General features: G+C 31.7%; 1 protein-coding gene across 5 annotated transcripts in view; it reads left to right on the top strand.

Annotated features, from left to right (window-relative positions):
- Ptbp2 (polypyrimidine tract binding protein 2) overlaps positions 1-26,761 on the top strand; it is a 65,059-nt gene extending 38,298 nt beyond the window's left edge. For 2 of the 5 annotated variants that reach the window (XM_010639915.1, XM_033758097.1), the window contains exons 8-14: positions 6,242-6,437; positions 20,577-20,731; positions 22,168-22,201; positions 22,615-22,707; positions 25,447-25,663; positions 25,765-25,842; positions 26,013-26,761. In XM_010639915.1, the coding sequence (XP_010638217.1) occupies positions 6,242-6,437; positions 20,577-20,731; positions 22,168-22,201; positions 22,615-22,707; positions 25,447-25,663; positions 25,765-25,842; positions 26,013-26,145 (906 nt within the window). In that variant the 3' untranslated portion in view covers positions 26,146-26,761. The remainder of the gene's footprint in view (positions 1-6,241; positions 6,438-20,576; positions 20,732-22,167; positions 22,202-22,614; positions 22,708-25,446; positions 25,664-25,764; positions 25,843-26,012) is intronic. The other 3 variants (XM_010639916.1, XM_010639917.1, XM_010639918.1) reach the window with 3 other exon arrangements.
- Positions 26,762-27,227: the final 466 nt, after the last annotated feature.

The following is a 27,227-nucleotide window of genomic DNA, read 5'->3' on the forward strand; positions in this document are numbered from 1 at the left end:
AAAATAAAAGTACCTGAGTCACACTATATACTTGAGAATTTCATTTTATCAGCCTGTGTACTGATAATGAGCATCAAGCTATGAGTGTTCATGAATGTTTAATATGCAGTTGTCACTCATTCAGATCCTCTCAGCAAAGATGTAAAATTAAATTCTAAAAGAATAGATAATTGATAGATATATATATATTTTCTAGTAGTGGAGCACATTATTTCACTTACTACTTCCCAGACTTGCTCTTCCATTATCTTGTAATCTAGACTTCTTGGTAGAACTTTTGATGAGTCTAATCTGCATTCTTCATGTCACTGTGCTGTACTTAGAGATTATCACATGGTTTTGATAGGTAACAGTTTTAAATTCATGAGTATTGCCTACAAGTAGCCTCCTCTACTTGAAAGATTTCTTCACAGTTTTTTCAGTTGTGTATTCTGCTTTTCACAGTGACTGTATCAGAAATTTCCCTTTCTGCCATCTTTCTTCATTCTTGATTAATTGCAGGAAAATATCAGATTGACTCTTCATTAGATTTTCTTGCAAAGCCTATTATCCAAGTCCTTTTCCTCTTAACAATAAAGTCACAGATTTTTTTAAAATCTAAGAACAGTAAACAGCAGTTCCAATCCTCTGCTGCTTTCTGAGAGCGACACAGTCATCTCTACTTTTATTTATTTTCTTATTTTCACTGCTTCTCTTTATTACTACAAATGTGCTCAAGCCTCAGGTGTCTCAACTCTTACTTATAACTGCGTACTTCCTATCTCTCACCCTACCTCTGCTTTGCCTTTTAAAATATATAACTTGATTTCTTAATTAAGGTATTTTTATTTTTTATATCTTTTAGAGCTTGCTTATTTATCATCTGTAATTTAATTTCAACCCTATTTACGCAGATTATTCTTCAAACTCTCACAAGTGATGGATAATTAAATGCCAATACTATTATTTAGTCTTAACCTTACTTAGCATGTAGATGTCATTTGGCACTGTGAAATGCTTTCTAAAATATTCTCATTTTATATCTTGACTTTTCTTACCTAGATTTATCCTGCTTTGACGGTTTCTTCCTTGCCACACATTCCTCCCCTACTGCCTGGGAAACCTCATTTACTGCCACAGTTCAGTTATACTTAGTGTTCTTACCACTTTTTATAGCTCAGACCCAGACCAGGAGTACTGTAGAATATTGGACACCTTCAAACTTAGGTTTATTTCAGCTTCTGTTCTGCTTTTTCTTGTGGGTCTCTGCACGGTAACAGTGTCAATCTCATTGGCAAGCCAGACAACATGAAATTATTATTTCTTGTATCAGATATCCATTCTAACTCCTAAGTTGCTGTGGAATATGTCCTTTTTGACTCCATCTCTCTTGCTGCCATCCTGAACAGGTATTGTTAAAAAATACTGACCTTTGAGACTTTAAAGTGGTTGTGCCAAACTACAAATCAGTATATTTCTAACTACAATATGTCAGTCTTGATACAGATACAAATTCTGACACAAGGGTCTTACCTTCATGCACAGTGACCCAAGCAGCGGCTGTTCCATGAACAACTGTTTTAAGCAAATCTGTACTTCATTGGTCTTCTGACTAAACTCCCCACTCTGACATCTTCCCTTTCCTTATTATCCACAAATTAATAAAAATGATCTCAGTTTAAAGCAACATTATTTTTATTCTCAACTCAGTGACTGACTTTTGTTTTTCAAATAAAGTCCTCTGGTCATTAATATGGCTTAGGAAACTATCTCTAGCTGTATTGGACTTATAGATCTCTCCAGCTTCCAGCTTGCTGTGCCATTTGTTAATACTGGGTTTTCTGTTTATCTCCTTACATCATATTTCTGGTTATCTTCTTTTAAATATCAGTTTAGAAGTCTCTTTTCAGAGATCTTCCTTTTCCTTTCAAGTAGATTAAAATCTTTGTGATTATTTGTTAAGTGTCTGTATTTTCTAGACTGTAAGTCACATGAGAATGAATACCATGTCTGCTTTGTTCTTTGCTGCAGTTTTTGAGTATTGACATTTAGGGTGATAATCAGAAGTATTAGTAACAGTTCTGATTATCAAAAAGTAAATGATTCTCATGTTTATGAGAGAAAACACCCCAGTACCTTTTAGACAATCTTGTTGATATTTGTTGGCATACAGTATTTCAGGCGCATAAAGATGTTTTCCTTTGGCTTTCTAATACATCTTTTATATTTTTCAGAAAAAAAAATAGTTACATAGAAGTATCCACTTATTCTTAGTAGTAAGACATAATCATTCACTGGACCTTTAAAAGACTTTTTTTGTTTGTTTTAGGGTGTTTTTTGTTTTTGTTCTTGATGTGTGTGTGGTACCGGGGATTGAAATAGGGCCTTGGTACTGAATACACACAGCCTTTTTAAAATTTTTAATTTTTAGACATAGTCTTGAGTTGCCCATGTTGGTTTGGAATTGGAGATCCTCTTGTGTCACCCTCCAAGAGTGCCGGGATTACAGGCAATCGCCACTATACCCAGTTGAAAGTTGCTTAATACAGCTAAATTTATATATGTTTATATGTTGGAAATGACACTTTTTCTGTTTTTATTATTAGAAACAGCATTTCATGAACATTACCTCCTGTTAGGAATATCTGTGATAGACACAGGTTACTGATAGTGTGTTTAGAATTGGGTATATATGGTCATTATAATTTAGTGTATATGTGGATTATTTTTTATTTCTTTTAGAATTTATATAGTAAGTAAAGGTGAGGTAAAATAAATATTTTGCAGCAGTAAGATCTTGTCATATATTCTTTCTTACAGCCTACTTAACTACTTTATGGAGAATATTTTAGAGATATAGTGCGGTCACCATTTACTACTTTCTTGTACAAACTCTGTCTTTGAGATCTGCTTAATTCTCCTTACCTTTTAACATTCATTTTTATATTCCACATTAATATGAATAGAGGCTTTATGATAAAATCGGTGATGTTAGAATGTTTTACAAAAATCCTGCATAATCTACTAACGTGAAGTTTTATGTTGGTAAATAATTTCTAAAGTATTTTATTAGTGTTTTAAACCTAATTTATGTTCTTAGTTTTGATGTATTTTCCTGACTTGCTAAAAATTAGATAGTAAGATATTTAAAGAATTTGGAGCTTTCAGGTTTCTCTGCACACCTGTTAAATCAGATCCCCAACCATCTCTTCAAAAAAGTAAGTCATAGAAAGAAATAGTAAATGTTGATATAAAAATAGAAATATTATCATGACTTATAATCTCTTTAATCTATATAAGAAATTTCATATTGCTGGCTTAATTGTGCATTTTGTGTTTAAACACTCCTGCATTTTTTTAATTTATTAAGTTTATTGGTACATTTTAGGTATGCAATATGATGATATTCATCATTGGAAATTTGTAGCTTTCCGTGATATATCTTGGTTCTTATTTTTTTCCCCATTCCCCTGCCCTGCCTTCAACCCCTCCTTTCCTCCCTATTTACAAAGACTTTGTTTCCGTTTTTTCCTTTTCTCATATTTGTTCCTTTCCCCTACCCCTTCCACTTCCTCTTTTTTGATGATCATGTTTTAGCCATAAATTTTAAGTTACTATTGAAATTTTTTTTCTGATTGATTTTGCTTGCTATCAAATAAGCGCATTCAAAAGGTCTTTGGTGCAAATTATCTGGAGCTTTTATTATCAGAAATATTTGCTTCAGTAGGATCACTGCATTCCTGATTGCCAAACCACAGTTTGTGTGCTACTCTTATCTCCTGGGATTGTGAAGATACGTGAATTTAATTTTATTTTTATCCCTCCTTTACTTATAGTCATTTTACTTCAGCCAACTACTGAAAGTGCCCAGATTTCTGTTTTCATGTATATTTAGCTCTTATTTTTTGTGATCTCTGTTGTTAAACTGTTTTAATATGTATCTTGTTTGTTCATTGCTCCAGCTCTTGTTCCTTAGGTATAATTATATATCTTCAATTTACATGAAGCTGTTTTTCTAAAAGTTAAAAAGGAAAATGGCAAATGTCTCTATAGGGCTTTCTATTGGTTGGCAAATTCATTGTAGATAATTTGACAGTCTTGAGTATTTGTTTGGAAATAACTCAGCTTAGAAAATACTTTATTTTTCAAGGAGTTAGTAGTTTCCTTTCAATACTTTTAGCATTAACCTTGGTAGTATTTTTCAAAGCCGTGTCTCTTTTTTTTGTTACAAAATATCACTTTCTTTTTGATGTTACCCAAAATGTAATAAAATAAAAGGTTGTTCATGGGAAGGGCACCAAGAAATGGAACTGGGTTGGGTAAAAAAGAGAATGAAGATGTATTATGTATATGTACCAACTCCCCATGGGGATTGTAATCCTGTACTACAAACATTTACAATTGAAAAAAAATTAAAATAATTAAAGTAAATTTTGCCTTTCATCTTTTGACATAGTGTGTTGAAATGGTTTGTTTCTTGACTCACGTTTTCCCTATAGGGATGTTGCATGAGTAAGTGGATGCCTATTTTCAGTGTTTTATTTGCCTTTATAACCAGGTATTGGATTAATTTATACCAGTGGTGGTGAACCTGTGGCACATAGGCCACCATGGGCTTTTTATATAATTGAACACTGTAAAGCTTCACCATTACTGGTTTATATTATACAGGCAGATAAAATTGATACTTAGCTTATACTTTTGTGTGATGATAAGTATCTTGTTAACCCAAATATAATTTAGATCTTGATGTTTATGAAGTTCTGTGAGTTTTTACAAACACTGTATTATAATGGGTAAACTTCTTTTGAGTTATTTTTAGGTTAGTTTTTCAGCTTGGTAAGTATAGTCAAAAAATTTATATTAAGGAAAGAGAAATATTTTTCCAGAGAGTGAGACTATTTGAATTATAAGCTTTGTATACTTATATAACTAGAAAGTTTTATTTTTTCCATAAAAGGACATGTTTATTTTTCTAATGAAAATTTAACCTTGTATTTCCCTATTTTGTAGTTTCATCCTAGCTTATATCCAGATGGACTAATGATGATACAGCGGCAGAAAAATATGATAACCATAACAGCAGCATAGTTTTTCAGAATTTATGATGTAATTTCACAGATGCTGTCCTTTATTTAATCCTTATAATAACCTTGTACATAGTGGCCATTATTTGTTTCCCAGATTAAGGAATTGAGTATTAAAGAGTTATATAACTTCCTTAGAATGACCTAACTAATCTTAAGCATTTCGCTCTATGCCTGATATTCTATTCCAGAAATTTCCTGGAGTTGAGTTTGCTAATTTTATGAAGGTATTCTGATTCAGGCTGAACATTTCATCTCTTTGTTTTTAATCTTTATTAAGTTTGTTGGTACATTTTAGGTATACAGTACAGTTACAGTTACATTCATCATTGAGACCTTGTACCTTTAAATGACTTATCTTGGTTCTTATTTTTCCCCATTCCCCAGCCAGCCCTCCCTTCTGCCCCTCCATCCTTCCCTGTTTACAAACACATTGTTTCCATGTATTTCCTTTCATATATTTTTTCTTTTCCCTTTTTTCCTTTCCCCTACCCCTCCCACTTCCTCTACTCTTTTAAACTTTTTTTTCCTTTTACACAATATCAATTATACATTTGATCCTTATTTATACTTTTAACTTTTCACATCAGAGAAACTATGTGGTATTTACATGTGTGACTTATTAATTTCACTTAAGACTATGGCCTCGATGTGCATCCACTTAGCTATAAATCTCTCTAGTTTCTCATTTTTTATGGCTGAGTAGTACTCCATTTTATTTTAAAAAATGTTTCTTTTTTATCCAGTCTCCAGTCTTCGTGGGAATTGCCATTATTTTGGTCTGAGACAACTTCATACAACGTGACAAGCAACAGCAGATACCTTATAAAGCTGTCAATTCATATCAGTACTGTCATCCAGCATATTAATAAGAGAGTTAACTTTTTTGTGCAAATTAGTAAATACTAGCTTTGGTCGAAGGGCTGTTTTTGTGCCCCTTATAAGTTTTTTTAAAATTACACGTTTGTATTTTTTTAATTAAAAGTATTAGCATGAATTATTAAAATTTTAAAGAGTTAAGTAACATTTTCTCTTTAAAGAAGATTGTATTTAGTGGAAACTAATCCATTTATAGCAGGAACAGTACAATATGATGTATGAATTTGAAACCTTTTCCCATTTTTTGCTAATTCTTATGCCTTAAGATTGCTAATACACTTCGTTCACTTTTACAGGCTCTAGATGGTCAGAATATTTATAATGCTTGCTGTACTCTAAGGATTGATTTTTCCAAACTTGTGAATTTGAATGTAAAATACAACAATGATAAGAGTAGGGATTATACTCGACCTGATCTCCCATCTGGAGATGGACAACCTGCATTGGACCCAGCTATTGCTGCAGCATTTGCCAAGGAGACATCCCTTTTAGGTATGATTTTTATTGTCTAATACCACTTTTCTCCCATTTTTACTAAATGGAAAAGCGCTTGTTTAACTTTAGTAAGTATGATGAATCCTTCAATTGGGACCTTAAATTGTTTTCAATTTCATGAGTTTTGTTCTTCTTAAGTGAAAAAGCACACAGATGCTATTAAAAATCAAGAGTGTTCTTCATTGTAACTAATTTTGTTCTTTTTACTGCTTCACCTTCTATCATATACCACTATCCAAAAACAAAAGAAAAGCTGTAGTGAAAAAGACTTGAGTTTTTAGTAAAATGTTTTCATTTCAGATTTGTTGTCATATCTAAGTCTGGTCCTATTTGTCCTAAGTCTGTGCCTTTTTGTTAGGGTTAAACTGATTGCTTTAATTTAGCACTGCATAAAGACAGGGAAATGTTAATAGACAAAACAGGTAATGGGAGTTAAGTATGTTTTTTTAAAGCCTACATAGTACCCTCTTTTAAGTATTTAAGTTAGAAGAAATTTTCTGTAAAATTTATTTTTGCTATTTGCATATTATCTTATTTATATTTTACCTTGTCCTATGGTGGAGTTGAACCTAATAAAAATACAATGTAAAAATATACAATTGATAGTTGATAGAGGAAAGATGAAAAAAATATAAGGGAAAATGGTATTTTATAAGTAAAATAAACAGGGATTTACAAGGTCAGGTGGAATTTTATAGGCTCCTTTTATTTGATGTATTTGAAAAATTATTTCTTGTTTACTGATATTGGTAGTGTAAGATTTTCTTTAAATCAAAGTTTCTGTCCATATACAATCCGATTGATGATTGACAAACTAGTTCTTCTAAGTTTTTATGTCCATCATTTTTTTTAAAAAAAGTATTATAATGCAGTAATTTTTGGAAATACTTTCTTTGAATATTTAACAATCATGCTATTCACTTGTAAGTATTGGAACCATGTATACACACACACACACACACACATATATGAAACACAACTGTACAAGAGCAGTTGGTATTTGAAATTATAGTAATGCCTCCTTTCATAAACTTGATTCCACACTTCTGGTTGCTGACTGGATTGGATGAGAACTGAATGGAATTCAGTTGTTGTAACGGTTCAGTGTTGACCTCATGAGGAAATTTGATTTGATTTTCATCCATTTCAGTTTGTGACCAGAATCATGGAGAGAATTGAGTTCATAAACTGAGGTACCACTGTAATTACTTCAAACAAAACCATCATTTTTTTCTAATTTTCTAGTATATTTGGCATCAGTCATAGCTGTTCTTGCTGTAATAGATACTTTAAGTTGCTAATACATTTTTCTGACAGAATATGTTAGTCTATAGTTGAAATTTTAATTCCCTCAATTCAGCTTGCAAATTAGTAACATTGATTGTTTTATAGTGTACAGATTTTTAAGGCAAGGTTAAAACTGAAAGAATAACGTTGCATTAATTTGGCTTTTAATTCTTCCCATAGATTAGTGTATTACAGAAAAGAGTAACAGTGAATAGTTTCTAGGTCTTTGGCATTCGCCTAAGCACTTGGCGGATACATCATTGAATCTTTTAAATAACCAAATCAAGTAGATGACAGTGCTAAAGATTTTATAGTTACTCAGAAGTTTAAAACTTAATTTTCAGTTCATTAAAAAAAACAATTTAAGAATAAAATACCAAAGAAACTATCAGGCATCTAACAGTGGACCTTTGTAATTACTTCCTTTGACCCTAGGCAGTTGTGTGTCTTTGCGCATCTGTTTATACTTGGATGTGTTTGAGTCCTTGCAGAGGCATGTTTAGAATTCCTCTAGGGAATTCATCACTATTTTTTATTGTGATCTTAAGGCTTTGGTGAAACTTTTACAGATGTAGTAATAAAATGTTCATAAAAGATTATGAAGCCCTAGCTGTGCTTTTATTTTTTTTTCCAGTGTATTACATTTTCCATTAAAAGCTTGTATGTTGCTCAGTTTTTGTTCTGTTTTTGCATGTGCTTTAGTTAGAAGCCAAGGACTTGAGAATGCTAGGCAGTCTCTGAGACCCTGAGCTGAGCAAGCCTTCAGCCCTTTCTTGGTTCTTAATAAGTTTATCTATAGGTTCTTCCAACTCTGTGTTAAACTTTTTAATGTATTTTATGTCTGCATTTCTTCCTGTTAAGAAAAAGGAAAATACTTTTGAAAATATGAATTCATATTTGTTTTCTAAATAATTTTACCTTTTACATGTTTTAAATTGTTCTACATATTGTTACAACTAGCTTTTTTAAGCATCCTCATGTGGTTTTGAAAATAAGTGAGCTGTAACTTGAAAATTGAATTGGATTGCCTAGCATGCCTATGGTTCTGATTCAATCCGTAGCACCATAATTTAAATAAAATAATTTTTAAAAAATAGTCTAGTTTTGATAGGCAGTCATATATTTGATAAATTCTTTATTTCCTATATATACTTTTTGTACAAAGTTTAAAACATACTGTGTTTGTAGTTTTATTATGTTGAACAGCAGTTGTCTTTTACTTAGAGTTTTTTTAAAAAAATATTAATGTATATATATTGGAATGTAGATATTTAGTCTCACATACTTTTAATTAAATATCCTGTACACTCTTGTGTCCCAAATTATTTCCTTAGACTAGATTGTTGGAACTAGAAATTTTGAATCAAAGAAAACGTGAGACTATTGATAGTGCCATCTTTATCCTAGAAAGATTGTATTAATTTAAAGTAACATAAATGGTGTATGAATTGTCCTATTTTCATAGGATTGTAAGTTGATAGGAAAGTGTTAATTTCTGTTAAGCGGTACTTTGCAGTTTTTGAAAGCTTGTTTGATATTTACATATTCTGAATTGGTTGTGTAGATTCTTTTAATGGATTGTGTAATGCTTTTAAAAGATTTATGTTCATATTTGGTATGAGCTGAGCCTTTAGCTTTATTCATTTTAGCTTTCAGAAAAGTATTTTTAAGTGATTCCTCTCCTCAAATTTAATTCCTTTAAAACTATCCAATTGTAAGGCATGAATTTTTATTTTACATATCTGGTGCTTACTGTTTTTGAGTAACTAATGTTTTGCTTTTAAACAAAGACTTCAAACACCCTTTACAGAGATATCCAGTATTGTATTTGTGAAGTCATGTCTTTTGAAATAAAAACTAAATCTTTTTTTTTTCCTTCTAATTGAAATTAGAAGCAAATTAGGTGATTTCAAAGTACAACCAATCTACTATTGATAGCATTCATTTTTTACTCAGTCTTTCTCAAACAGTAGATGTTCAGAATGAAATAATTGATACTACACCCCTTTATTTCAAATATTTTTTTAAAAATAAATATAAAATATTACTCTCAATATTAGGAGAGGGGTTCATTTTATCTTTTTATTAACTAGCCATTTGATTGAAATTCATTACTTTAGAATCAGTATTACAAATTTTATTTGAACAGTAATTTTTTAAGACTATCATTCTTGATTTTTCTGCTGCTTTCTTAAAAGTTCTAGGGACCATTGTTTCAGAATATATAATTTATTTAGAGAAAGGAGACACAGCACCTTGTAATTAGTTAGAATCTGACATCTAAATACATAATTACAAATCTGGCAGACTATTAATCATTCACATATTTTGTTTCAAAGAACAAGGTGGTCAAATCTTGAGATTATAAATTGAGACATTATAATGATCACTTTGTCATGTTAAGTGTCATTAATTTATTAAGGGGTGTATTATTTAGAGAAATTTTGCTAGAAGTAATTTTTCATGCTCATGAATCCAAGGTGGTTTTACTGTATAGTGAGATTTGGAAATGACTACTAAAGAAAAAAGTTTGCAACTTTTTATATGCTAAATTTTAGCCTTTTAGTAAAGTTATTAGTGGTATTATCAAAAAACATTATTATAGTCACTGAGCTATTCATGTCACTTAAATCTGTATAATTCTGTTGATAAAATATTAGCCATTAAGCTCAGTTTATTTTTACTTTCCTTCCTACATGTGATGCATATGATTAACAAAACTTGAGTTTTTTCTGTTACTTTTGAATGATAATTTAAAATTTCTTACTACAGATTTCATTTACTCTATACTGATAGAATAAGTCTCATTCATCATTTTGGTCCAGCAATGTTCACACTTATTTTTTCCATTGTATTTTAAAGTAGATCTTTGACATTGACATGTCATCTCAAATCTTACCATACGATCTCTAAAACTCATTTTCTTGCAGAAGTTACATGACTGTTGCACTGAATGATTGGTTAATGTCATCAAAAACCCAATCCACATTAAAATTTCCCCAGTTACCTGAAAAACGTTTTTTAAGGGTTGATTTGTTTAGAACAGAATCCTATCTAGGGTAGTGCTGTATCTTTTTCAGGCTCTACTTCTCCTTCTACTGCACAGGTCAGTTCCATTCTTAATGGAGATGGTTATACTTTTAGAAAATTCTGAAGTTTAGATTGGTTTGTTTCCTTTTCATGTTAATTGTTTTCTCTTTTCACTGCATTTAAAAAAGTGTAAACTAGAAGTTAGCTCCAAAGGTTTAATAAGCATCTTAGTCACTTTTGTCATTGCTGAGATAAAATACTTGATACCCAAAGTAAAAAGAGGAGAGGTTTATTGTAGCTTACAATTTGTAGAGGTTTCAGTCCATAATTGTCTGACTGTAGGGCATCACAAAGGAGAAACAGTTCATGGTGGGCAGAAGACAGCAAAGAAACAGCAAGCAACTAAGCAGTTGATGGCTGCATCTCACTTTTATCCTTTCCAAACTACCCCCTTTTGGGTGGGATTATCCACATCTAGAACTATCCAAACTAATCAGTGGACTAAGTTAGTAATCACATACCTAATGCTAGCACAACACAATCCCAGCATTGCACACCCTGGATCCAACCTGAAAAGCCCCACCTCTGACACCGTGCAGTTTTAGGGAGACATAGACACAAGCCATAACAATTAGTCTCAGATGCGTGTGTTTTTACCCATTTAACAGTTTACCTCAAGCATCACTCTGGTATCACCTTTAGATACTAACAGATATTAACTCTGTTTTTGTAGATATTTATGAAGTTCTCTATCATTCTTAAATTGGTAAATATGTGTGTGTGTTTCTGTATGTACATTATGAAGGAGTTTTTGGTGCTTGGGGCAGGTGTCATTTCAACCTATCAATACTTGTATTGAATTAATTTGATAAATTGTTTTTGTATTTCCTGTTATTATCTTATAAAAATTAACGAAAAATAATGTGAATTTTTTGTCTTCCTGTATTTAAATAATTGGACTGGTAAGTGGTTAAAACATTTTATGTGTTCTTTGCAGTTTCTCAATAAATAATAATAGATGATAGATATACTTAACCTCTTACAGCTAGTCGTGAAGAAAAAAAAAAGTATGACTGAGTTTGCTGAATTAGTTCAGGTGTTCTTCTTGAACAAATAAATCTATAGTCTGTGCCTGTTTAGTCTTTTTGATCATTCTATAAGATACGGGGTACACACAAATACCTTTTGTGAAGCATTGACTTGTATATGCTATTATATTTAATTACAGTGGAATAATATGAGAAAAAAGTGTAAGTCCATACAAATTTGAAATTAGCACTAAGATAGTAAAGCAGTACCCTTATATTTTAAAATAAATGTAAATGATACCTATGTATTTCCATTTTGTGTTCAGAAAACTAGAATCATGTTGTCCTTTACATTTTATAATTCACTGGGGTTGTTCAGGATTTCAATATCCTGAAAAGATAAATGCCATTTCTTAAGTCACCCCCCGCCAAACCACTCAGTAACCTGAGAGTTTAGAAAGAAAAGAAATGGTGTTTAGTTATTTTCAAGAGTAGTAAGATTATTTTTATTTAATGTTATGTGGGCAATTGAGTACTTCTCCAAAATGAAACCTCATTGAAAAAGTTAAGACACAAAAATATCACTTTCTAAGAAGTGTGGTTTTTGGATCATTGGTAATGATAAAGATTAGCTGATCTTAATATAAATTTTTGATTCCACTAGCAAAATTCCTAGATAGATTCCTTTTGGAATAATTTTCACCCTCAGAATAACTAGAAAACTACTAGTTTAAAAGTAATTACTTAGATTCCACTTCTGTTTTTTAAAGTTCATTATGTTATTTATTTTGTGGAGAAAATTGTGTATTATATAATAATATTTTTATGGAGAAAATTATATATTATATAGTATATATTATATAGTCTGAATTCAGCCTGTCATCAACCATGTTTCAGTCACTGATTGACAAGTAGATAGACCATCTGTTTGAGGATGAGTCCTTTATTATAAAGGTGATAAATTCCTATTCTCTAGTAACTTTAGCACAATGTGTTACTCATATTGTGGTGATGCTGGTATAAATAAACCTGCCATGTGTTTTTTACTATAATTTTAAATGTTTAAATGTTCGTTGTTTATTTAAATAATACCTCATCCTCTGTATCCAGAATCTTTGTTATTTAGCAAAACGCTAGTCTGTAACATTCCATTAGTAAGATGCATTACAGCAAAAAAAAAAAAAAAAATGACTGTAATGGTCAGACCAAATAACTATTCTGCTGCAGACATATTTGAAAGCTGTCCTCCACAAAAAAACAGAATAATCACACATATCTAAACATGTTAGAAATATTTCCTAGAAATTTTGAACTACACTTAGAGCATATCACCAAATGCCATAGTAACTTCAAAATACATGCATATATAGCTCTCATCATACATATTTAACATTAAGTTAAAAACCATTATTTTGTCATGTTCTTCATAAATAACATATTTGGTTAGAAATGACATTAAAATACCTGTCCTAATTCATTGTTTAGTAGCTTAAACTATTTTAATACACCTCCATGTTCACAGGCTTAGAAAATGATGTTGAGTTCTTTGGATTATTAAGTTGTCTTGTACTTTGGCTGAATTTTAAAAATGTTAATTTTTTAAGTTGTAAAGTATTTGCTTTAGAAAGAATTATTGAATAGGTTTTAAAATAGAATTATTTTTCTCTTCTGATTGAAGAAAATATGTTTTGTGGTAGTTGAGCACTTAAAACGTATTATGGGCTACAGACAGGACATAAACAACAGGGGAAAAAGCTTAAAGACATTCCTAATTTAACAACCGAGTTACATTCCTACAGCTAGGTTATTAAATTAATTGATTGGAATAGTATATAGTATGTACATTACTAAATTCAGAACAAAAAAATGGTCAAAGTAAACTCCAGCTTGATAACTTTGCTCTTCTTTGTATAATGCTGTAATGTATAACAATATTTGTATAATTCTGTAATGAATACTGTATACAGTACTGTACAGTACAATCAGCAAAATTTCAGTATAGTATAAACAAGGTGTACTATCCAAAAAAGACACTGAAGCTTTATAAACAGGCTGTTTAGCCCTGCACACACAAAAGGGTTGTCTAAACAGTCAATATGCAAGTCATTAGATAAGGAATATCTGTATAATTACAAGAGTTTATAATTACTCATTCTCTATAAAGTAAGGCTGTTATGATAGAATAATGATGGTGAACCTTTTAGAGCATTCAGTGATATAAACAGCCCACTGTGGCATGTGCCATAGGTTCACCACCACTGCTATAGAAAGTTAATGATCTTCATAGGTCCTTAGCTATCTAGGACAGAATTTTTGTAAAGTTTTTAGTGGATGATCACATGGTGTTGCTTAGACCAGATTTATTATTTTTATTTATTAAATTTTACTTAATTGTTTTAAGAAATTTGTTTATTAATTTTGTTTTGCTTTCCTTTAAATTCCCCTTTTCTGACAGTTATTTGAAGACCCTGTCTATATTTACCCTAAACTTACTTTTTTTTTTTTTTTTTTTTTTATTGAGTTTATTGGTACATTTAGGGATACAGTACAGTTACATTTATTGTTGGGATCATGTACCTTTACATGGCAAGTCTTGATTCTCATTTTTTTCCCCTTACCTCTGCCCTCCCTTCACCCCCTCCTCCCCTCCCCATCTACAAACACTTTATTTTCATCTTTTCATTCTCTCACATTTTTTTCTTTTCCCTTTTTGTTCTTCCCCTACGTATCACGTAGGGGTAAACTTACTATTTTTAAGGCCAAGCAGTCTTAATTCTGTAGCTCTAGCTTTTGACTAGAAGACCAAATTGTAGATTTTATTTAGAAGAAATTTTGTGTTTTTAAGAGTTGACAGTTATATGTGGTATGGATAATACAAAAAAGCTTTCTGAAGAAGTGCATTTCTGTTATTAATAATGGACTTTGGATGCAGGAAATTTTGTGCTACAATTACAAATGTACATAGTTTTCCTCCTACCTGAAGAGAATAGAATAGAAGGTGAGATACCTTTTCACAAAACAGTAGCAGTTGTCATCTTTGCAAAAGTAAATTTTGAACCTTCAAATCAGATAAAATGTAAGGACTGCCTTTCTCACCTTGGACCACCATGCTTTTAATAATTAGAAAGGACCTTGGAATCCCACCACCAGCCCTCTTCTGTGTAGAAGTAATGCATAAGATTATCAACTAGTGCATGTTTTGAGCAAAGAAGTGAAAAAAGATCAAAAGAAATCATGTAATTGACTTGGATGAAAATTTCAGAATAGGAAATAAAGGGATTAAATAAATTTCACATCTTTTAGAATCACAGTAAACTTTTACATTGAAGAATTGCCTGAGGAGTTACAGTGACTAAATAGAACATAAGATCCTAGAATCTAAAAAAAGAAATATTAGGTGCGCTCTAAGGAAGTGTGAATGGTGGACCTTGGTTAATGTGTCTGTATTGGTTGGTTAATTGTAATAACTATGCCATACCTAATGTATGATGTTAATAATGAAAGGAAGAATAAAGGTACTTAATTATGTAAAGAGCTCTTCAATTTTCTGATAAATCTAAAACTGTACCAAAAGTTAATTAAAAACCATGAGTAGTAAGATAAATTAAGAAAAATAGTTTCATTCTTCAGTTGAAATGTGCAAGGTTTGGAATGCCTGTGGTTTCAGTGAAAGATGGCCTGAAGGGAAGGATAGATAATTTATATAATTTCTCTCTATGTGAGTGGGTATCTGTCATCACTTTCAGTAGAGAAAGGGTTAATAATAATATTATGTCAGAACTGATAGTGAAAACTTAACAACATTGCTCTATTACTCAAAATGCCTGTGTGGCTCAGCTGATGAAGGTGTTTTCATGTGAAAAAGATTTGTGTGATGTTTTCCTTCTCTTAAGCATATGGCAGTTTATGAAGAAGCTGTTTTACATTATTTTATTGTTACACACTGATTCTGGAATAGAACACGTACATATTCATAATATGTATATATTCATGGATGTATTCATATCATCCACATTCATAAGTATTTTTTCTAGCATATCTGCTGCTGTAGTGAAGGTTCAGATGTGGTTTCTCCCCAAGGGTTTGTATGTTGAAAAGTTAGTCCCCATTATGGTGATGCTCAGAGGTGGAGACTGGTGGGAGATTGTTGAGTTTTTGAGAGTCTGTCCTCTGAAAAAACTGATTTATTTCTTATGGGATCTTTGGTTCTTGAGAGAAGGTTGTTATAAAAGAATGGGACTGATCCTTCCTCACAGGGCTTCCTCTCTTGCCATGTGATCTCTCCCTCTTACATCCACTTTTGCCCTGATGCTGTTTGCCTTACTGGAACAAAGGAGCAGTCATCAGAGGCCAAACAAAATGAGGCCACCCAGTTTTGGATTTTTCAGTTTTCCAAAACTGAGTTAAAAATTCTCTTTTGTTTGTAAGTTTACAGGTTCAAGTATTTTGTTATAGTAACAGAAAATGGACACTTGCCTGAAGATGTAAGTCATTAAATTTACTGTTTCTTTAGGTAAAAATAACCTATTGGGGTTGATATCAATAGATAGATCTAAATGTATGTGTAGATTTGTTGATATATAGATATTAACATCTAGATACTAGCCATATCTATATAGATATCTATGTATTGATATATCTAGATATATAGTAAGTTTCACAGAGACTGATAAAATTATCTTACATTCTAGAATTAATGTAAAATTAATATGTATTATAGAACTTTACTGTAAAAATGGTGCATTATGAAATATTTCAGATCTTTATATTCAAAATTTTAAATTTAATATAGAAAATTTTCAAAGAAGACTACTGAAGAATAATTTTGGGATTTAAAGTTATGAGTTCAAGAGAAGAAATAATGGAAGAAAAAAACACCAGTGTCATTAAGAACAGATGGTGACTACCCCATGTCTGTTTCTCAGTCTGTGTCTACTAGGAATTGAAACCAGGATTTTCACACTAAACTAAAGCCGCCCTGACCCTTATTTTGAGACAAGGTCTTGATTAGTTGTAGGATTTAAGTTGTGATATCCTGCCTCAGCTTCTTAGATGTCTGAAAATCCCTTGGCCTGGCCCTAAAGTGCTTTTATATTATACTACATACTGTTGAATGTAGAAAAGTCCTTTGTCATATGAATCAACTGACTTAGTAGAATAGTGATCCAGAACAGTGGTAAAAAATGGAAAAATGATGGGATTTTGAATTAGCATTTTTAGACAATTGTACAGACAATGGAGGTTACACAATTTATGTTCCATTTTTCTGGTAAGATTTTTTATTTCTTTAATATAAGGAAGTAATTTTCATGTTTTGAGTCCCACCTTACAGGAAAGAGGGATCTTTCTACTAAAGTATAGTATCATTTATTAAAAAACAGCTTTTTCTGGAATTTTGGGGCTTGTACGCTAAGCTTTAACCTAAACTACTTTAACCCAGTGAAAGAAAACATGATATTTTAAAAAGCAGTTGTGCCTTAAATGTTTGAAGTATTTTTTTAAACTAGTTTTCCACTACCTTTGAATTTTTTGGTAAGTAGTTTTCATTAGATTATTTAACTGTATATTGATATGGTAGGAATGTATCTTATAAAAAATAGTTGTTTACAAAAATAAAGTATTTTAACCTGAGGCTGGTATATTTAGTTTGATACTAAATTTACATAGATAATTTTGTGTGTGTTTAATGAATTAGTAATTTTTTGAGAGGTAAACAGGAAAAAAATAGTATAGTTAACTTAGAACTGTAAATTTGAGAAGTTTCACTAGTATGTAACTTAAGCACATTTTAACTTTAAAAATGTATCACATATTTTATTCAAAATGAATTAAATCCAACTTTTAAATTCCTTAGCATTTTTTGAGCAATCCCACATGTACAAAGTATCACTCATGAACTCTGTAAAGTCAGTTGTTTCTTCATTATTATGAAAGCTAGTAGAATGTGTGATTGTGTATTCTTGTGCTTTACAAAAGTTCTCCATTTTTCTGTTATGAGAAGTATCAGTAGATACAACCAGAAGCCCTTTTGGTTCTTAGCAAAGAGTATAAAAGGGGTCCTGATGCCAAAATGTTTCAGAACTTCTTTATTGTGGGATACAAAGTTCAGGACAATTCTCGTACATAAACATGAAATACTGAGTATTTGAACAGATGGTAAGAGCCAAGAGATGTACAGAGAAAATGCTAGTGATTTGGGGATTTGCAAGAGTGTTTTAATTTTGTACTTAACTATAATTCTTCAGGTACTCCTTTTTTGTGTGTTAGTGAACCTTGAGTATCATTTCTTGACTGTTAGAATTGAAGAATAGAACCAAAAGTGAAATTTATGTAATCTTTCTTTTTGTTTTTTTTTTTTTTGGTACCAGGGATTGAACTTGAGTCCTTGCGCTTGCAAGGCAGGCCACCGAACCACTGAGCTAAATCCCTGGCTATGTAATCTTTTAATCTTTTTATTGTGGGAAAATGCTGATCAAATAAATGTCCTTTGTTTTTTTAAACTTTTTTTTGGTAAAATGGGCTTTTGAGGCTTGGAACTGAAGTCTTTTGCATATCATGTATTGTAGTTGGTGTTTCTGTTTTCTCTTTGGTTTTTGTCATCAGCTCTGGATCTTATAAAGACTGTGGAGTTTAACAGAATTTTAAGTTACTTTTTTCTTCTAAGAGATAGTGAATTAAAAGCAGGGCAGGAAAACAGATTATTTGACTACATCTGAAATTTCCGTACTGTGCATTCAGCCAAAGCTTTCTCTAGAAATGCTGAAGTACAGTGTTAAAACCATAAGTGTAAAGTTACTTTTCAAAAGAATGCAAGAAAAAAATTAGTAAGTGCTCTAGTAGGAATTAGAAAGTATCTTTACTTGAATGCAAAAAAATGAAAATACCAATTAAATGTGAAATGGAAGATAATCTATGAAGTATGAAAACTAAAGTATTCAACATGGAAAAGTTAGCAATGCGATTGAATGATTGAACTATCCACAGTGGTAGATCTAAAAAGTCACCAAAGACTACCATGCATTAATAAACACTAGATGTGAGATTTCCTATTTTAAAATAAGATCCTTATTCCTGTGATTTACTTTAAAAATACATAAAATGGGCGACTGGATGAGATTGTCTATGAGGTGACCCTTGTTACGCCCGATGAATGGAAGTTCATCATTCAGTCTCTTTTGCTTTTATTTTAAAGGTTTTCCAAAACTAAAATTTAAAAAAAAAAGAAAGAAAAGTGGGAAAATAAAGAATGTGTCCTAAAAATACCATGGGAAAAGAGCTATACAATGTATTTGTTTAGAGCAAGAATCTAAATAAGAAACATCATTACACTGCTGATGTGAAAGAACGGATAAAGGCTGAATTAAGTGGAGGTTGGAGGGAAATTTTTATGTGAAATACTTTTTTAAAAAATTTAAATTGAATTTATTGGTATATTCTAGTTAGACAGTACAGTTATATTCATTACTGGGATCTTGTACCTTTACATGACAGGTCTTGGTTCTCATTTTTTCCCCTTGTCCCCGCCCTCCCTTCACCCCTCTTTCCCTCCCCACCTTCAAACACTTTAATTCCATTTTTACATTTTCTCTATTTCTTTTCCCTTTCCCTTATTCCCCTTTCCCTATCCTTCTCACTGTCCCTACACCTTTGGTCCTTTTTTTCCTATTTCACGTTGCTAATTGTCCCATTAGGATCTTGAGTACTGTTTAATACTTTTTAAGAATTGTGAATTTTAAAGACTTCTTCATACTGCCAGTGAAAAGTCATAGTAGTTTCTGTGTGAAACTTGACTAAAAGACTGTCTCTGAAACTAAAGGCACCTGTAGATTCTTACAAATGAAAACTAGAAAGAGAGAAGGAATAAAATGTGAACTTACTGAACAAGCCAGTTCTACCCAGTATGTCAGGAAGTCAGTGTCATTTAAATTGGCTATCATAAGTGCCCCCCAAATTGCCGTTTTATTAATTTCTCTAGTGAACTAATATTTATTGAGAAATAAGCTACTAAGAATTTAAGGGATAAGAGTATTCTGATTATATTGGTAATTGAAAGGTAGACAAGGGAATTTTCTTTAGAATGAATGATTGAAGATATGGGGTCTTAATGAGAAAGGACAACAAAGAATGGGAAGCAGGGCAGTAGAAATAAGGAAATGATAAAACATTTTAAACAAAGTCTGTGATGAGAGTGACAGTTTTGGTTCTTTCTCCTGGAGATTGTTGAGTTTCAGGAACTTGTGTTTATTAAGAAGGCAAACACATTTTGTTAAGCAATTATTTAGGTCACTTGAATGAATTAAAGATTTAAGGTGATTTGTGTCTGGGAATAGACTTTGACTATTTGTTTCATAAACAACTGATTTCGAGGGTGAGCTTATGAAGAAGATGATGGAAAAAGGTTGATTTACCATTATATCAATGGCAACATTTTTCATACTTGATTTTTCATATATGACTTCTCACTGTAACCCATGGAAATGAATTTGTCAAGTCTCTTGACTTAGAAATACATTTCTTCATGCTTTGTTTGCTTTTCCATAGGAGGTGGAGTATTGCATATGTAATTTTTTAACATTCCATAGGTAAGTATATTAGTTCAAATAATTAATAATTTTGTTCAAATCATTTTTTTCTACTGCACATCAGCAAACCATTTTTCTAAACATATCAAAATTAATTTTCAGGAACCATTTGGAGTGGTCAGCCGTAAGCCATGTGGCCATCGCGCTTAAATTGGTTTTTGTAAACGACTTGTGTGTGTTTCGTAAAATATGCTTTATTTTAAAATTAGGGCTTCCTGTTGCAGCTGTTCCAGGAGCTCTCAGTCCTTTGGCTATTCCAAATGCTGCTGCAGCCGCTGCTGCAGCTGCTGCTGGCCGAGTGGGTATGCCTGGAGTCTCAGCTGGTGGCAATACAGTCCTGTTGGTTAGCAATTTAAATGAAGAGGTTAGTGAAATCATTTTCTAATGTTTATTCTTTAACTCCATTTCATTTGTGGAAGTTTTTCATGTTTATTTCATTTTGCACTTGCCTTTTATTTTTATGTACCTTCATTAGCCAAAGTATTTTCTGTATGTTTCTACTTCTGAATAAAATCTGTGTACTTGTTTAGGTAATATTTTGTTTGCTTAGACAGTCATATCTCTTTATATATGTATATATATTTTAACCTAGCTACCTATTTTTCCTAAGAAAAATATGGTGAAGTACTGTAGTTTGGCTTTGTATCATTTTGTTGTTCTCAAAGGCAAATGTGATCTAATTTGCAAATTTAACTGTAAAAAAATTTTGCCCTTTGCCTTTTCTAATTATTTGCTTGTTCATTTCATGCTTATGTGTCATTGCATTTTTTTAAAATCTTATTTTATGTGAACTACTCTAATACATTTTTCTTTGAAGGTTCTTCCAAAGATCTTGACGAGGCACTCTTCCAGTCTTTCTTAGTAATTTTTTCTTTGCAGTTATTAGTCATTGTCTTCTAAAAATATTTTTCAACTTTATCTCCCTCCCTTTCTTGTTAAATAAAATTGCTGTTATTTTCTTTAGTTGTACATTTTATGTGTGATATATTTTATTTTGATTGCTATGAAAGCTGGTATGAAATGTGGTAAGCTCAAAGTATTAGTTAATGATGTGTAATATAAATGTTTTATTTTTAATTGGTCTCTGTTAATATGAACATTAAGCATATTTTATCATTTAATGCTATTATCATTCACAGTTCTGCATGCTAAAATGTTTGGATCAAAGTTTAACTTTTAAGACTTGCCTGCATTTCATAACCAGCCATGCTTATGCAGTTAAAGTTCAAAGTTTAAAATTCCTATGCATGCTTTCCTTCCCTATGTTGAGATGAAATGCTGTAATTTACTCTTTGATATAGATGTACTTTACCCATATTTGTCTTGGATGACTACATTTTACTCAGTTTTTCTTGTACAGTACATAAACCAACCATTTTTCTGACCAAATTCCTGCATTTCCTATGTACTGACCTATATTTTATTTTTTTTTGTTTCCCCTATTCCTTATTTTTTTCTTCTGCATTGCTGTTTCCCTTCCCCATTTCATCCTTTTCCCTGTGTGTTCACCTTCCCTTTCCTTGTCTTTTCCCAAATGCCCATTCCCTTCCCTGTCTTATCCTTTATTTTCCTTGTCCTTGTCTTCATTCCCTGTCTCCATTCCCTATGTTCATGCTTCTGTGCTTGAACAAATGTTCCTCGGACCAACTTGCCCCAATTAACCGCCTTGAACCATGATCCATGACCACCTCACCATTCTGCGGGAACCACCCTTCGTTATGGATGATCTGTTCATCTCCGCTCTTCCTCGACTCTTCTCTCTTCTTGTCTTACGCTGCTTGCTCTTCTCTCCTTCTAAAGATGGTTACGCCCCAAAGTCTGTTTACCCTCTTCGGTATGTTATTGTTAGCACTATACTTTTATTATTGATTTGATTTTTGTTTCACTTTAATTCTTATTTGTAGCTAGCACTTTGGCTTAAAGTTGAATAGTAAATCTTTTGCTATTTTTCTTTGCTATTTAAAACTCTCCATAGACACAAAATTTGTTTTAATGCATGCTGATTTATTTTGCATGGTCTTTAATTTAATATCATTCACATAGCTTTGAGGGTTTATCAGAAATTATTCTTTTCAAAATTCACTGTTCAAAATCTTGATCTTCTTTATTCATTTGTAAGAATGATGAGATTGAATGAGTGATCATGTTGCTGTCTGAATGTTTCATTGATATGTCAGAAAGATAGTTTTCAGCTTTCACGTAAAATTAATTCCATTTTTGGATTACCTCTCTGTGACTCCAAAAAAGGTGTTTATGGAGATGTGCAGCGCGTGAAGATTTTGTACAATAAGAAAGACAGTGCTCTAATACAGATGGCTGATGGAAACCAATCACAGCTTGGTAAGATTAAACTTCATGTTTCTTATACATTTGCAGTTCTCAATTCAAACATAGTATAAACCTTGAAAAAAAAAATAAATCACTTTATATGAGTAGGAAATCATTAGTGACCAGTGTTCAAAATCTCATTTTAATTTTTACATTTTTTTGTTTGGTTTGGTTTTTAGAGTTTTTTGAGATAAGGTCTTGCTATGTAGTGCAGGCTGGCCAACATCCTGCCTCAGCCACCACAGTGCTGAGATTCCACCACCATGCCCAACTTTTAGTTTTTATATTTAAATGTCAGTGATTGGCTATGTGAATGCATTTGCTTTTCTTTTTGCTTTCATAAGTGTTTACTGTATCTCTTCAGTTTGTGTACACAGAATTCTGTGCTCTGGTAAATGTAGTCATTGCTGTTTTTGTGTACACTGCAAGTAGTATTTGATATAGTCAACAAAATGGTCTCAACTATTTTGTGTTTTTCCTCATCACTTTGATTTATTGTTGGCCTAAATGTTTTTATAAATTAGGAATGCTGGATCATCATGGTGGAGAAATACCTGAGGTAAAAATTCAACAAAATTTTGGTTTTATTTTATGTAAAAACTATTTTTAAGTGGGTGATATTTTAATTTTTATCAGAACCGTGTACTTGGATTACACGTAACAAAATTCTGTATTGTGGGACTTAACAGTAGAAATTAAAGTTTTAGATGCCAGGTCAGGTTACAAGCAGATTTGTATTTTGGTTTTTTTTTTTTTTGTTTTCTTGTTTTTTTGGTTTTCATATTTGTATTTTGGAGAAGGGTCTAGTCTCTTCTTCCTTTCCCCTTATATTTGCTTGGCTCTTACTGTGCAAACACAGTGAAAAAGATCCTTTTCTCTTGTAAGGACACTCCTGAACTCATGTTACTTCATTATTTTCTTAAATGTCTGGCTTTGCATAGAATCATTACAATTTTTTTATTTGTAAATCATGTATCCTCAATTTCATAAGATTGTCACTAAAATTTCACTTAATTTTTGGACTATATGTAGCATTAAATTTTTATTTATCACTGCTGCTAGGATGGATTCTTTCTTCTTGGAAATGCCTTTAAAAAAACACACTCTGATCCTACACAAAACTAGGATTTGCTATGGAAGAAAATAAATGAGAATTATAGAATTAAATACACTTTGTTTCTCTTCTCTGTTCTTGCCCTTTTTGGTTTTTATGGAACTGTATTTGGAAATACTTATTATCTCCATTAAGAAATACCCAGCAAAAAACATAAGGCATAAAGTTAGTAATTTTTAAATATAAATGTGATTATTTTATGTGTTAGAAGTTATGCTAAATTGTTTTACAGTTTGCAAGCATTAAGATTTTTCTTTGATGAACTTTGTACCAGAAAACTATTTAACTGATCAGTATTTTTAATTGGCTATTTTAAGAATATTATTTGTAAATTTTTCACTCTGATTTCCAAAGATTAACTGAATTCTAGTAAAATATGTGAGTAGTTCCTTTATGGTATTTACCTAGTTTTCCCATTTATGTTTTCAAGAATTACTTTTTAAAAATCCCTGTTTTATTTAATGTACAACTGTCATCTAAAAAGTTACTTAGTTCTTGATTGTAACAGACCTTTACCTACTAAATTATATAAAAAATGCTATAAAGTGAGTAGAAATTATATTACTTTTGTGTTTACATTTGAGCAATTTTAAAGTATGTATATATATATTATATATATATGTATTGGCTTTCATTTCCACTGTTACAAGTAGTTGGCAGCTCTAAGTCACACTTTAAGGTATTATTGCTGGCCTTTTAATAGAGGCTCGAATGACTGTTTTCCCCAAAACAAATAAGGAAAGGAATTTAATAGCAAATGATAGGGAGATAATAAGGGAGAAAGGTAGTACAATAATTACGACAAAATAAATTCCAAATGCATCAAGAATAATGGCAAATATTAAAAAGCAGGTTTATCAGTTAAAAAGTTATTAGGTTTCAATTTTTAACACATTCCCACTGGCTTGAGCTACTAGTGGTACATGTGTGACTCTCCCATTGGGCAGCTTGAACCTACCAGTGGGACTGTCCTGCATGCCCAGTGGTGCATGGTAGTTCGAGCCAGTGAGAACGTAACACTTCAAAATCAGCCTGGCAGTGAGACATAGAATTATGACCCCACTGTAAAGATATTTAAAAGCTACGTATAAGATAAAGGAGGCACATGAGGTACAAAGATGTGGAAAGATTAAAAGTTATGTAAAGAGGTATATTGGGCAAATAGTAATCCAAAGAAATCTAAATTTAGCATGAAGATTATTAAAAGTTTTAGTTAATTAGGAAAATAGAGTACTTTTATATATGTGTGTACCTAGTGAAGTAACAATCAAACTACATACTGTAAATCATAAATAGTAGGTAGAGTTCAGCAAATCTGTCATAGTGGTGGTTTTCATCCTACGTTTTTCATATGTAGAGCAGATCAAAACAAAGATACCAGTGATGAAACAATTATGCAGAATACTATTTGTAAGCATATATGACATATTTGAAATTTATGAGTCATTTCAATGCTGTATGCATAGAATGAGTTGGAGAAAAGTACAGAGATACCCAACAGGAAGACAAATGAGAGTGAGGATTTTTTTAAATTTGAGAGATAATCAGAAATGTACAGATTTTAAGCTGTTTTGAAATGAGAATATTTCTATTTTGAGAGCTGATAGTATTTTAATAGGCTTGCTTTCTTATTATAGCCATGAATCATCTTAATGGACAGAAAATGTATGGAAAAATTATTCGTGTTACTCTCTCTAAACATCAGACTGTACAACTACCACGAGAGGGGCTTGATGATCAAGGGCTAACAAAAGATTTTGGTAATTCCCCATTGCATCGTTTTAAGAAGCCTGGATCCAAAAATTTTCAGAACATTTTTCCTCCTTCTGCCACGCTTCACCTATCTAATATCCCGTAAGTTTTTTTAACTGGTGTTTATTATAAGGAATACAAATTTTAAGAAAATATAAAATTTATTATTAACCATTCCCCTTTTTTCTGTCCAATTTTCCTAGTCCTTCAGTAGCAGAAGAGGATCTCCGAACACTGTTTGCTAACACTGGCGGCACTGTGAAAGCATTTAAATTTTTTCAGTAAGCACGCTTCCTTATCTTATAAGTTAGTGACTTGATACACAAAAAAATTTTCCTCAAGTACTTAGTCTCATTGATTTTAGAAATTTCTTAATCTGGAATGCACAAAATTAAAGTATTTAAGCACTTCCTATTTTTATGAAGTATCTAATTTCATAATTTTGTTTCAGAAGAGATCACAAAATGGCTCTTCTTCAGATGGCAACAGTGGAAGAAGCTATTCAGGCCTTGATTGATCTGCATAATTATAACCTTGGTGAAAACCATCATCTGAGAGTGTCTTTCTCCAAGTCAACAATTTAAGAGAGGGAAGAAGATTTGGGGTGAATCACATTGTTTGGTGTCATCACCTATTGACTGTTCAGAAAAGTGGGGACCAGAGTTTGATTTTCTTTTTGTTGTTTCTTGTTTGTTTTCACATGCTGTTATCATTCCTTGGTTATAAAATGAAATGGCATATGTAAAGGCAGAGTTACAAACTGCTATACGTCATCTGTTCAATAGGGAAGCCATTTTTATTGTCTGTTTAAATTTTCAGTTTAATTTTGCTTTCTTTTTTTAACTTAGTTGACATAACGTGCCTTAAAAAGGAAAACTAGTGTTGCTATTGTGCATTTACTAGAAAAAAAAGGAATTGGTTGTCTAGGGCACATTGTTATATGGGAATTAAAATATGTTTAGGCAGGGGTGTGTAAAAAGGTTAAGTTTTTGTTTCTCCTGCTTGGAACTTATTTTGAATTATTGGCTTATTGCATTTCTTTCTATTTAATCAGATAAGATACTGGATATTGAAAGAATAAAGCAGCGTTTTTAGTTTATACTACCTTAGGCTTTATTGCTTTTTAAAAAACATTGGCCTTTTGTATCTCACAATTCTGGTCTAGATTCAGTTATGAATGTAGGCATTAGTTAAAGTTAACAAGATGCAGAGTATTAATTTCTTAAGACAACAAAGTGATTTCTGTAAGTTTGAGCCCTATGTGGAAAGCATTGTGGAATCTTAACCTTTTTGTACACACTCTTGTGGGACGTATCATATAAATGTCAGCACTAAGTAATGTCTTGTTTGTGGCTGAATATTTTTCGTAGATGTTTTTGAAGTTGACATGACTTACGTGCATTTAAATATATATTGCCATCCTTAGTTTGTAATTAAGATTTGGAATATGGTTGTGGATTTCTGAGCATGTGCAGACTGGTCTAGCTAGTTCAGGAACTGGTGCATGTATTTTTCAAAGACAAAGAAAGCATACTGCGAAAATTTGCAGGAAGATTAATTTCGTGGCAGTTTTCGAAAACTGACAACCAGGTGGGACCAAAGTTTATGTGCCTTTAGTCTTAATTTACCTTGCATTGTAATATTCAGTTTTAATAAATCTTCAAAA

Source organism: Fukomys damarensis, unplaced genomic scaffold (assembly GCF_012274545.1).
Source record: "Fukomys damarensis isolate Sample0158 unplaced genomic scaffold, DMR_v1.0_HiC HiC_scaffold_33, whole genome shotgun sequence".
Lineage (NCBI taxonomy): Eukaryota > Metazoa > Chordata > Mammalia > Rodentia > Bathyergidae > Fukomys > Fukomys damarensis.